This window comes from Cephus cinctus, unplaced genomic scaffold, assembly GCF_000341935.2.
Source record: "Cephus cinctus unplaced genomic scaffold, Ccin1 Ccin1_scaffold0087, whole genome shotgun sequence".
NCBI classification, from domain to species: domain Eukaryota; kingdom Metazoa; phylum Arthropoda; class Insecta; order Hymenoptera; family Cephidae; genus Cephus; species Cephus cinctus.
In genome coordinates this window covers 1,129,005-1,140,452 of record NW_014332826.1, presented here as the reverse complement: position 1 = coordinate 1,140,452, position 11,448 = coordinate 1,129,005, and the positions used below count along the sequence as shown (strand labels likewise).

The 11,448-nt window shown below is 43.3% G+C and overlaps 2 protein-coding genes across 6 annotated transcripts in view; one reads left to right on the top strand and one right to left on the bottom strand.

Moving 5' to 3' along the window:
* The window catches only part of LOC107272851 (tudor domain-containing protein 1), a 76,584-nt gene that overhangs the window by 52,777 nt on the left and 12,359 nt on the right, over positions 1 to 11,448 (top strand). The window lies entirely within an intron of this gene.
* The window catches only part of LOC107272918, a 21,625-nt gene that overhangs the window by 4,265 nt on the left and 5,912 nt on the right, over positions 1 to 11,448 (bottom strand). The window contains exon 2 of the mRNA XM_015750593.2: positions 942 to 1,124. Coding sequence (XP_015606079.1) covers positions 942 to 1,124 — 183 coding nt within the window. The remainder of the gene's footprint in view (positions 1 to 941; positions 1,125 to 11,448) is intronic.

Below are 11,448 nucleotides of genomic sequence, written 5' to 3'. Positions count from 1 at the left end.
GGGGGGGGGGGGGGATCGAAAGGGCGATTGCACGGACAGATAGAGAGTAAGAGAAGTGGATAAAGGGGAAACTACCCTCTGTATAGATGGTGCAAGAGCGAGAGAGACGGATGCTTCTGGTTTAACGGTGGGGTTATCCGGGCTTCGGTATTTCATTATCCTATCCGAGTACCACAGAGCTGCAGAACCCTTCGAGAGATTGAGAACCGTTAAGTCAATGAGATAAGTTTACGCTGCCATATTGATTCAATGCAACCCCGTTGGAGCCCCACCAGCATCAACCCCTCCCAGTTGCGTCCGCCCGGGCCCACAATTCATCCCACTGTTCTCTCACTCGAGGGGGGGAAGTGAATATCCCCCCCCCCACCTCCGCTCCCTCTCCAGTTGCCCCTTTCTCTCTTCCCCTCCCTACCCCTTCCCTTCTTCACGGGAGGAGAGACTTAACAACAAACGTCTCTCTTCACATGGCTGGGTACCCCTATAAAATGACTACCCTGACTCACGTTATATCTCTATCTAGCAATTCCTATTCCCCATTCGTTACGTGCATACGCACACGTATCACGTCTAAGCATGGATTGGTGTAAGCAAGACCAAAAAGTTCAGCAGGAAAACGGCGTTCAGTAAAATTGATTCTGTGCGCGTACGTACACATATAGGAGATACGATAAACTCCCATTTTCTATATGGAGCAAATTCTTCATAATATTTACTCTATATATATTTCGTAAAATTATGTAATATAACCCAGTTAGTTTTTTTTTTTTGTAATCGTCGCGAAGAGCTCCCTGGTTCTCCAGCATCCCTCCTTCCTGAAGCTTAACGATTGCGTGTGTCGTCGTGTGTACTACGCGGCTCGATGTCTTGGGTACGACAGGCTATGGCAGCGGCCTTCGCTGAAACTCAAAGGAAACTTAGCAGAGATGATCTTGTTTACGTACCGGGTATCGATTTACCGAGATCGAGATACTCTCGAACCGAGGGACTGAGGAATCCTGGAGGCACAACCGGCGCCTCGTTCGTCGGATTGTTCCTCTCGTCTACGTCGTCGTAGTAATAGTCATCCTCCTCCGGGTCCAGGGGTTTCGCACGTTTCGATATCTTCGAGTTCTTGTCGGCGCAGTCTGAAACATACGATACACTTTTATGAATTATGTTTACACGAGACTCTCGTAGCTCGGCGTACCTTGAGTTAGCGTATTTCAAGTTATAATTATTTTAGGATACGCGTCTCCGCAGAAAAGACGGCTGATTGGGTTTTAAATTAATCGATTGACTTTTCTTTGGAAAGTAAAGAGAGAGGAGGGTAACTCCGGTGAAATTTCGTGGTTCCAGGGGGCGAGATCAACGTAACGCTTGACGGTTGTCTGTGCCAATGGAAGCTCGCGCGATTGTTTCCTTTATGGTAAAACGGATCCGTAATTAGTGCGCCTTTGATAGGAAAACTCGAGGTCGGGTGGGTGCATCGATGCTGCCGAACGTCGGGACGCCTACCTCGACTGACGTTTAGACGCCTCACAAAGGAAGAAGCGGCGCGCGTTCTTTCCGCCCTTAGGCGCCGACTGTGCCGTTTCATCCTGCACGTTAGAATTTTGCAGATACGGTCAACGCTTCCCTTTGAACTGCTCGGCCGATCTTACGAGAAACGAGAGGATCTGCCGTGTCTCGTAGAATTCACTGTAGGAAGCTACCAGCTCCAAGCATCCAGACTGGAGTGAATAAATAACGAAGTGGCCCCCAGGCATAGCGAGGAACACTATCTCCGTCTCTGTCGCTCTGTTTAATTTCACCCCCCGCCGCACGCCGCTCAACGAGCTCCCGTTTGCTCCCGTTTGGCATTGCCTTTGCCGGGTGGTCGTGAAATTTCATAAGGGAGAATCCGTGGGGTTATTTTTAAACTAGCAGTGCGTTTATGTGATAAATGGGTAAAAAGAGTGTTTTGTAATTGAAGGGGGGTTATAGGATGGACTAAAATTATGCTACCGCTGGTAGCGCAGGTATCACGTGTATATTCACGTGTGGGAAACGAGCATCCCCGTGGATTGTACGAAGAATTTGGTTGATGGGGGGGGGGGCGGCGAGGGGTAAATGAAAAAAAGGCCGATTTACTAATTCGTATTTATTCGCCCGTGAGCCTGATTATGCGCACCGACAATATCCCAAACCGCTCTCGTTTCTCTCCCTCCATTCCCGCTCTCTTCTCCCACGGTCTGTATATTTGCCAACAGAATATAATATTTCGTGAGGGTTTTGCGCTCTGCCGATACGCACCCTCGGCTAAATGATTTTCGAATAACGTCAAACGACCATATTGATAATCCGACATGAATGGTTAAGGTTTCAGCGCGTTATTTTAGTCAGCGGCTGTCAAATGGTCCTGACGCCTCGAACAAAGTCTGAATGTATATAAAATATATTATATCGAAAAAAAAAAAACACGACAAATTTCATTCGCCGTAAAGTGTCACGTTTGATATAATTAGGTAAAAAAATTTTTAAATGTCCAAAAAATCATGCTGAAGTAAAAGCGTATTTTCCATGTCCATATTATAGAATTTGGCACGAGGTCATGCCGTCTCGTCCCTGCGCGTAGTCCATTGTGTAATTGTCTCGTGCCCCATGGTGCCTTGTGTCATGTCGTCTACGTGGTCAGACTGCGTCCGTAGAAAAACAGCAACGGCCACGCAACAGGTAAACGCAGGACCGACGGAACCGATTTAGAGTCGCTATAGGGTGTGAAAAACAGACCGGAGGGTCCAGGTGTGTGTCGCAAGCAAATATAACGCCTACGTGTTGATACTCCAGTAAACGACCGGGTTAGAGCAGCTACGAGAACTCTTCGGGGCAACCGTGGAACTCTGGGAAAACTGATAGACAGTGGAGGAAACCAAGAAGAGAAGTATGAATATTATTTTCAAACTACTGACAGTCGAAGACGTTATTGTCGAAAGAAACACGGACTTTCTCGATGCCTATAGAATTACATATGGCGTCAAATTATTAAAATTCTCTTTAAAACTTATGGCAGTTAAGCACCGTCAACCGATCCGTCGAAGATGTCATAAGAGATTTCCGTGAGTAGCGTCGCATGATCCGCAAATGAAGACAAGACCTGGCGTAACTTCAATAATTCGGCTTGCTCGGTATAGCGGAACTGCACGAATGGTTACGGCTGTGACCAAACGTAGAAAGAGTCAGAGTCATGGCGAAGCAGTGACAGAGATAGTTGGTGGTAGTGGCGGTAGGAGCGCTGGCGTCAGTGCTGGTGCGACGACTAGGCACGTGAAAGACAGATGAGTAAGTTTTATTGACAGATCCATGGCAAAGCTTGCGTAACCTATTATGCAAGCCCAGGTAGAACCAGAGACCGAGTGATCTTTAATTCTCCATCTTCTCGTCTTCCCGTTCACGTACCGTTTGCCCTGACATCTTAACGACGGCGCCTTGTACCGTCTCATGATTCATTGGTGATCCATGAGCATCGTACCACAAATTATAAATGTAACTCGTTAGGACAGCCTTTACAGGTAAATTGCGAAAAGCGTATGATCTTTTAAATCAGACTTCAGATTTCACCCAATCTATCGTATCGTGCGCTTTCCCCCATGAACGACTATTCTGACCGATCCGTAAAGGCCGTTAATGTCTTTAAATCCCGTTACGCCGCCTGTCGTGTACCTGCAACTGTAGAATTTAATTACGATCGTTAGAGAGACCCCCTACCTCCCCCTTAACGACAAACTAAAACGCTTCTTCGCAACTCATTAAAACTCGACATGCGACGTGTTAACATTTTCTCGAAATGCAGCGTGTTTAAATCTTCTCTACGCGTAAACTCACTTCATAAATCATATAGAACACAGTTCCTGAACTTCCTTGCGTGTTTTACATATTCCTCCAAATAACATTACCCATATGCTTCAAGTTAACAAACATTCGTAACCATATTGATATGGTCAGTGCTTATTCCTATCGCCGGGAATAATTTAAAATAATTCTTGTTATTTATTGAACACGCTTAATTAGTACGAAGAAATGTAGTCTCTACACCAGTAACCATAGCAACTGGTTGTACACAAGCGATATATATTCCAATAAGAATGAAAGGACAACCACGTGTCTATCACTGTATCCAGCTGTACAGACTGGTTGATGGTGGTGACGGTACGGAACAACAGTAATCTTGGACTAACATCCCCCCCCCTCTTTCACCTTGCATTCGAACTTCCTGGTGGTGAATCGAGCTAGCGTAGTGTAATAAATGCTGCAATGCATACAAATGTCATTTTCACCTCAAGAATCTAATTCTCGAGTCTCGTCCTTCCGTCTGACACTCCTTATCTCTTTCATTCTCTCCAGCTTCCTCTGTTTCCTGATCTTCCACTTCCTAACTTTCCAGTCGTATCCTACTGCTTATACCTATCAGAGTCACCAGGACGTGCTACCGACACTGAAGTACTTTGAGATCGATATTGCCCAACAGCGTGACTGCATGTCTGCCGCGCGCTAAATTATATCATCCGATGTATCGTGGTAACGACGAAAAATAAATCAGTAAATTCCCACAGACGATTTCGAAATTACGTTCAACCTTGTTCCCCCTTCGCAGTGTCGCGTAGGGCCTCGTGCGAATTCGCCTAGATTTTCTAACAGCGTGCACTTTTCGCGCGCGAAACTTTCCTATGTGGCCGCGCACGTAACGAGCGTTATAAAACATTATAATCGTCGCCGTGGCGCAGAACGTGTAGTGCTCTGCCGTTTTATATATTTTATATGCACAGGGACGAGACGCTTTGTTCTTTGTTTCGGCTCTGCAAGGCGCACGCTTTACTTCTTCCTTTTTCAGAGAAACTGGCGTCCTGCCCTTTTTTAACTTCCTACTCGTACAGACCGCATAACACGTGCGTGCGTGTTAACGAAACTAACGGTTCTCGCAGGTCCATTTGGTCCGCGACTGTTTCCTTGTTATTACCTTGTTGTTACATAGCAGTCGAAAAAACTTTCATTCGTTTTTACTCTCGATTGACTTAAGGCCGTTCTCAAGCAAGACGCAGCTATGGAACACTCGATAACTCTGTATTTGGATGGTTCTTGAGAAAGCCACTGAATGTGATTCGTAGCTGCGGAATGTCGTTCCGATATGTCTCTACCGAAGACGAGTTGGACGCCGTCGTCGTCATGGCGATGCTTCCTTCGATGGATTTCCCGTAGGTCTTTTTCTGAATATGACTGCGTGCCTAAATTGGCTTCGTGGGGAAAGTCTTTAATTCGGTTACCTAAGCAACTATGTTCATTAGCATTCATCGCTCGAGTTGACCACCGTCGACTGGACTGATATCACACTCTGTTATGTGTGTGTGTGTATATATATAACAGCAGGTGAACACTAGTTGTTAATTACTTTCATCCCCGGCAGCAACTTCTGAATATTCTCCACTGCCTACAATGCTTATTTTGCCGTTCTCACTTTTGCCAATGACTTTTTATTTTCGTAAGTATATACTTTCGGGGCTCTTTTTTTATGCTGAAATCTACGAGAATATAATGAGAATTTCTCGAGAAAAAATTCAGGTGCGTGTTGGTCCCTCCACCTAGAATTTCTTTGCTTTAGCCCTGAGAGACACTTTCGAAATTTTTCTTATTTCTATATTCTGACCATGTAAGAGTTAACGTACATGAATTATATACGAATTATATATCTTCCCGTGTATATACGTTTTATAGAGTCTATAGTGTATTCGCAATAACGAGTTAAGTTATTACGACTCCAGATGGAATATTCTATAATGCATGGAGAGATGGTAAATTTCTTCATGAAAATAGGGCGATGGCACACGAACGGATTTCCAGCCGCAGGCTGCCATTTCGCGGTCTCTAATTATCGTATCTTCCTACTGATAATTGAAAGCTACGTGTATCCCTATCTCAGAATCCGTTTACGATGTGACCGCAAACGGAGAAATCTCGGCAACGTTAATCGTCCTGACGACGACGTCGTCGTTGTCTCTTCCTCTAGGTTACCGCGCATGTATATATCTATATACAACTAACTGGTAGCCATAACTATCAGCAAATGGTAAAGATTAATCTTCGGGTGCATTTTCACGTAACACTCGCTTCCTGAAGATGAACACGAACGCATCCTGAAGATGAACGAATGTATTTCTAATCCTGAGCCGATAACTCCACTCTGTCTATAGCAAAGAATCTGTTTTAACGATCTAACAAACCACAAATCATGCAATGAATAATGCAGATGCATTAGCGACAACCCCTTGCAAGTATAACCTGTTGCACCTTTCTTGCCTTTAACTTGGCTACTCGGGTTCAACTCTGACTGTATCTAATGTACACGCTAGGGAGGGACGTCCTTGTTTTACTTTGTCGATGCATTGTAGCGAAAAGTCAGCTATGCGAAAAATTGAAAAGATACGTTCTTCAGGAATCTAGTATTTCGTAACTTTATATATATATATATATATTTTTTTTTTTTCGGCAATCTTCTCAATTCTTTATAAAAGATTCGAACGAAATGTGTTACTGCATACTCATGATATATCTGAAACTTTGAAAATCTTAAACATTGAAAAATAATTGTCGTATAATCTTACGTGGGTTCAAAAAACGCCTAGGCAATTCTAGAAAGTGAACCCACTCGATTCTGCATACGATAAATAATTTGTGTTCCGTAAAAGTATATCCGTTGTCTCTTACTCTATGTAAATGCCGATAGCTCCGTCTCCCTCTCTCTTTCTCTCTGTCTCGCAGACATAAAGATATTAAAAACTATTGACCTTAGTTCTTTTCTGAATGATCAATCGTATACGTAATATCAAAAGTTACATACGAGTCGTGTGCAAACGGTGCTATACATATTTTCAATAACATCGAAATGAGATCAAAACCAAAAGCGTTCTCTGATTTTCAAGTACTAGAGATTTCATCCCATAATACACGTGAGACCCTACCGGCTATGACTTTCCCGGCGAATTTTGATGACCGCCAATTAACGACGAATTAATAAGTTCTGCACTCGCAGCGTCGCAACGCGTTCTCCATACGTCGGTACCTACACGAAAGTGAAAGTACCCCCAAGAGCCCCAGTATGAGCCCATAGGAGTGCGTTGCAACGTAGTAGCCAAAGAGAGACGAACGTACCTCGAGTTTGTATTGTAATAAAAAATCTAGTAAGTAAAAGGAACAAGTAAAGAGAGGAAAAGGTAATAGGGTATTCCTAAAGGAAGATTGAATCTTCCTTATTATGGAGATGAGGCGAAAGCGTTACGTGTCATTTATTCAAACGTTCGAAGGTAAAATCCACTATCCGATGCAGTACAATCCTCGCACCTATATCTTTTGCTTTATTTTCATTTCCTGTAAATAAAAATCCAATCACTTTTTCACTTAGCGAATACCACCGGACACGTTCGCACATTTGTTACGCTAATAATTTCACGCCCATATAGTTACACATCCTCGTTCCTTGCATAACTTGTACACAGACCTTCGTACACTCAGTGTGAAAATTTTCGTACGACATTGACCTCTTTACGAGAGCATGCAATTTTTAAGCGAAGCCATAGACGGTATCTTTGAATTAATTATTTCATTCATTCATACAGCGGCGTATTAAATTCATAAAATAAAAAAATCCTTTCACGCTCAGCGATTCTCAACGTCCCACGTCAATTTTTTTTTTTCAACTATGTCATTCGAGACGTCCGAGAAGCCGTCGATCTTCTCACGCGACATTGGCCACGGCGATGGCTTTACGCTTCTCGTACGATCAATAGAAGTTGCAACTATGAACTTATTGTTAGCTTCTACGATTTTCTCCAAGGTCCCTTCATTTCCGGGACACGGGTTTCTAGGTAGTTAGTACCAACTGTAATTTCGAAAATTTACCGATCCTAGACTAGTTTCAATTAGCCTGGTCGACGGGTGTCCTCGTTCGATTCGTATTGCCTGCGTTAAAAAGCAACTCGTATTGCAGCAAACGGCGGATGAAAAAAAAAGGAATAGAAGTTAAAGAAAACGTAAAAGGGGAAGGAAGAGACTGTAACTCTGGCTCTAAGGCTAAACTGACGGGGTCCAACAATTTCGATTTTAGTGTCGCGCTGCTTGATCCCCACTCTCCCGGTCTATAAAGAGAGAGAGAGAGGGAGAGAATAACTACATAGGTACTATAGGTACTCTCTTCTCAACTTAGATTCTCTCTCGTCTGGTATTTCTCAACGATATACGTTAGATACCAAGTATGTACATACGTATAGATATTTTCCGCGAGTACCCTTATACGAGAGTAGCCATCGCTACAAACTACTAAAACCTCCATCTTTACTACCCTCTGTTGCAATTTCACTTAACACAATAAAATCTGCCACGGAGGTCGACGTATTTCAGAAAGAAGTTACTGCGACCCTTCCCAATGAAAAAAAAAAGAAATATAACCTGAGAGAATGGTGAATCAACATGGATTTCCGGAGTTGCTGATGCAAAGTTTACCTTTACGGTTGGTGCAACCTGCCAAGTACCGACATATAGGGAACTCCTTTACCGTCCGAACGAATATCGATAATGTCCTTCTCGTGCTTGGACCCAGCAAACGGAAAATTCAAAGTCTTTCCGGTTGCACGGAGGACGCCTTGATCTTTTACGATCACTTTAAACTTTCCATTCGCGATACTAGAACCCCGGCCGTACTGCTCCGCGGAAGCTCGAAGGGATTTCCTACGGCTTACATCTTCCATTTTTCCTGGCAAGATGTATGTATACCATAGTAGGAGATCTTGAAGAATCGTCACTACGCCATTGCGCCTATGAAATCTATAAGCAAAGAATAAATTCCTCTTGGTACTTATCTTGACGTTTCTATCTGAAACGTTAGCAAGGCCTTCCTTTGATTTCGCAATGGTAAGCTATGTCGTGCTTAGACCAAAAACATATCGTGCGAAAGCGAAAGGTAATAGGTCATACTGCACGTCTTTCGGTCACGGTCGTTTCTACTGTTTCCAATTCACTTTAGTCGAGTCTTCGCTCTTTGCCATTCACCCGAGTTACATATGTTCCCAGTATTTAATATTTATCTCGTACTACCTGCTACAGAGTGTGACGTCTATTAGGTTCCGTGGAGCAAGATCAGACTGATTCAGGAAGTCAGCCTGAATTCAAGAGGACTCAGCAGGTTACGTCTATGTACATAGTAAATAAATTCATAGAAATAATAGATAAATCTTTTCTAACGACATACGATGAGTACCACTGAGTTTTTCTAGGTCGAGTCTTTCTACAACCTATCGAGTACCTATGATGTATCTTAAGAAAGGTGTGTCTTTTACTCGACTTCTCGGGTTGCACTGGTTCTTCATACTCGTAGTTCAAGTTACACCGATTCGAGTAACTTGATTGTTTGGATGTTTTCACCATTGGAAAGTTGGTATTCGATTATGTGTGTAAATGACGATCTTAAATGCCTCTTAAGAACGTTCCAGCCTTTTTAAACGCTTTGACGAAGGTAATGGCCGATGGCCAGATGGCCGTATGGTTTTGTGAAAATTTGTGAAATACATCTTGACGCCTCTTTGTATTTATGGTCTTTTAACCGCGATATATGCATAAAATACACATATGCCGGTAGAAAAGCCGAGCTCAGAGAGGAACGGTGTCTTGGCGAGATTGGCTTACCTTCAAACTTTTTTTTTTTGTTCCACGAGAGAATTTGATAAATAGAATAAAGTCTTGACGTCTCCTATGGAAGAGTGCACCGCCACGGTCAACGAAATTATCTTCAGCGAGACAGACACGCGCGCGTCTTTAAATTTTCTTTCCACGGGAAACGTGTCGGCCCTCGTATCGCGGTGCTTCGACGTAGGAAAAATGGGAAGGCACCGTGACGGCTCTAGCTCGAGTAAAAAGCAGCGTGCGTTTGGACGTTCGAAAGAGGAAACGGATCACGTAAAGGCTGTTGATTCTTTTCAAGTTCCCAGGCGACTCGCACGGTCGCTCACCCACTGTGTTTCCTTCCTGAATAGTATAACCTGTATATACCAACTTGGTATAAATGTCGTCATCTTTTTGCAGACGCAAAACTCACTTAATCAGTAATCGGTGGGCAGTCATTGTTCATTGTTTCCACAGCTACTCATGACGTTCATATTTATTATTTTAATTTTATTTTTTGCTACTTCAATATCCCGCATTTCTTTTTCTCTTATCTTCATTTGCTCTGTCCTTTCCTTCGATCTGAAATTCCACGTATTCCACAAAATACGTATAATTACATATGCGTACAAAAAGTATACAGTTAACCTTGGTCGTCAAGATTAGAAGTATTTCTTTATTGCCATTTGTCTCGTGTACACTTATTACTTTTTTGTTCATCCTTCGCATCCTGGACCGGGAGATGGTCGACTCGATCTTTGCTCCTTCTCACGGTCGCTCTCGCTCGGCACAAACGAATATTCTTGCCGCCTAAAACTGCGCAGCCACCAGACCCGACGACAGCCTTGAAATCGTCGATCCCACTAGCGTAATTTTGGCCCGCGGATAACTGGCTTATTCGAAATAAATTTTGTTATTCATTGCGCAATACGATTCCTCCGGATAAATATAGAATATTTGTCATTTTCACTTTTTTCCTTCTTTCCTGTTTTTGCCACTATTAAATTTCTGTCAAACTTAAAATATCCATTTAAGAAAAAAAAAACGATTTAATCTTTATGAAACTGTGAGTTACGCTTACGATTACTCGCGCGAACATTATTCAGCTACACAGTAGATTTGGTAAGAAGCTAATTATCGTAGAAGCTGGTGCATAATTACGATTTTCTGAAAAAAGCAGTGTGAATTTAGCATAAAGAATCATCCGTGTAAAATGCTCACAACGTATTTCTACGTTGACTTAAGACATAAACCTTTCCCCAGGATTCGAGCGGACTGCGATAAACTTTCAATAAGAGAAAATATCCAGCAACCACATTCTATCCAGCATCCGCGTAGCCCAGATATAATTAACTATCGTCGTCGTTTGCTCTTAGACGTTGCTCTCAGGCTTAATTAACTGTCACTTTGGATTTCAGGGCCGCTCCAAGGGAACCACAAAGATGGCAGCCAGGCTCCTTCCTGGCCCTGACGATCTTTTTTAAAAACTTTCCTCTCCCGTCTCCCTTTCTCTCTCGCGAAGTATATACGCTTCCTTCTTTTTATTTTCTTCCACTACTCGATGCTCTACTCAATACGACAATACAGCAAGACGTAAGCACGTGCGAGGGTCGCGCGGTGTTTCAGCCTGGCAGAGACGTGAATCTTTATCGACGAGCCATGTGCAAGATGTGCGAGCACTATCTCGTCGCGGCGTCCCGATTTACTCGACGCGGCAAAGTTCAGCCAACGATGTCGTTGTGAATTTTGCGTTTCGCGATGTTGTCGTCACAGTTGATAGAGGGTGGG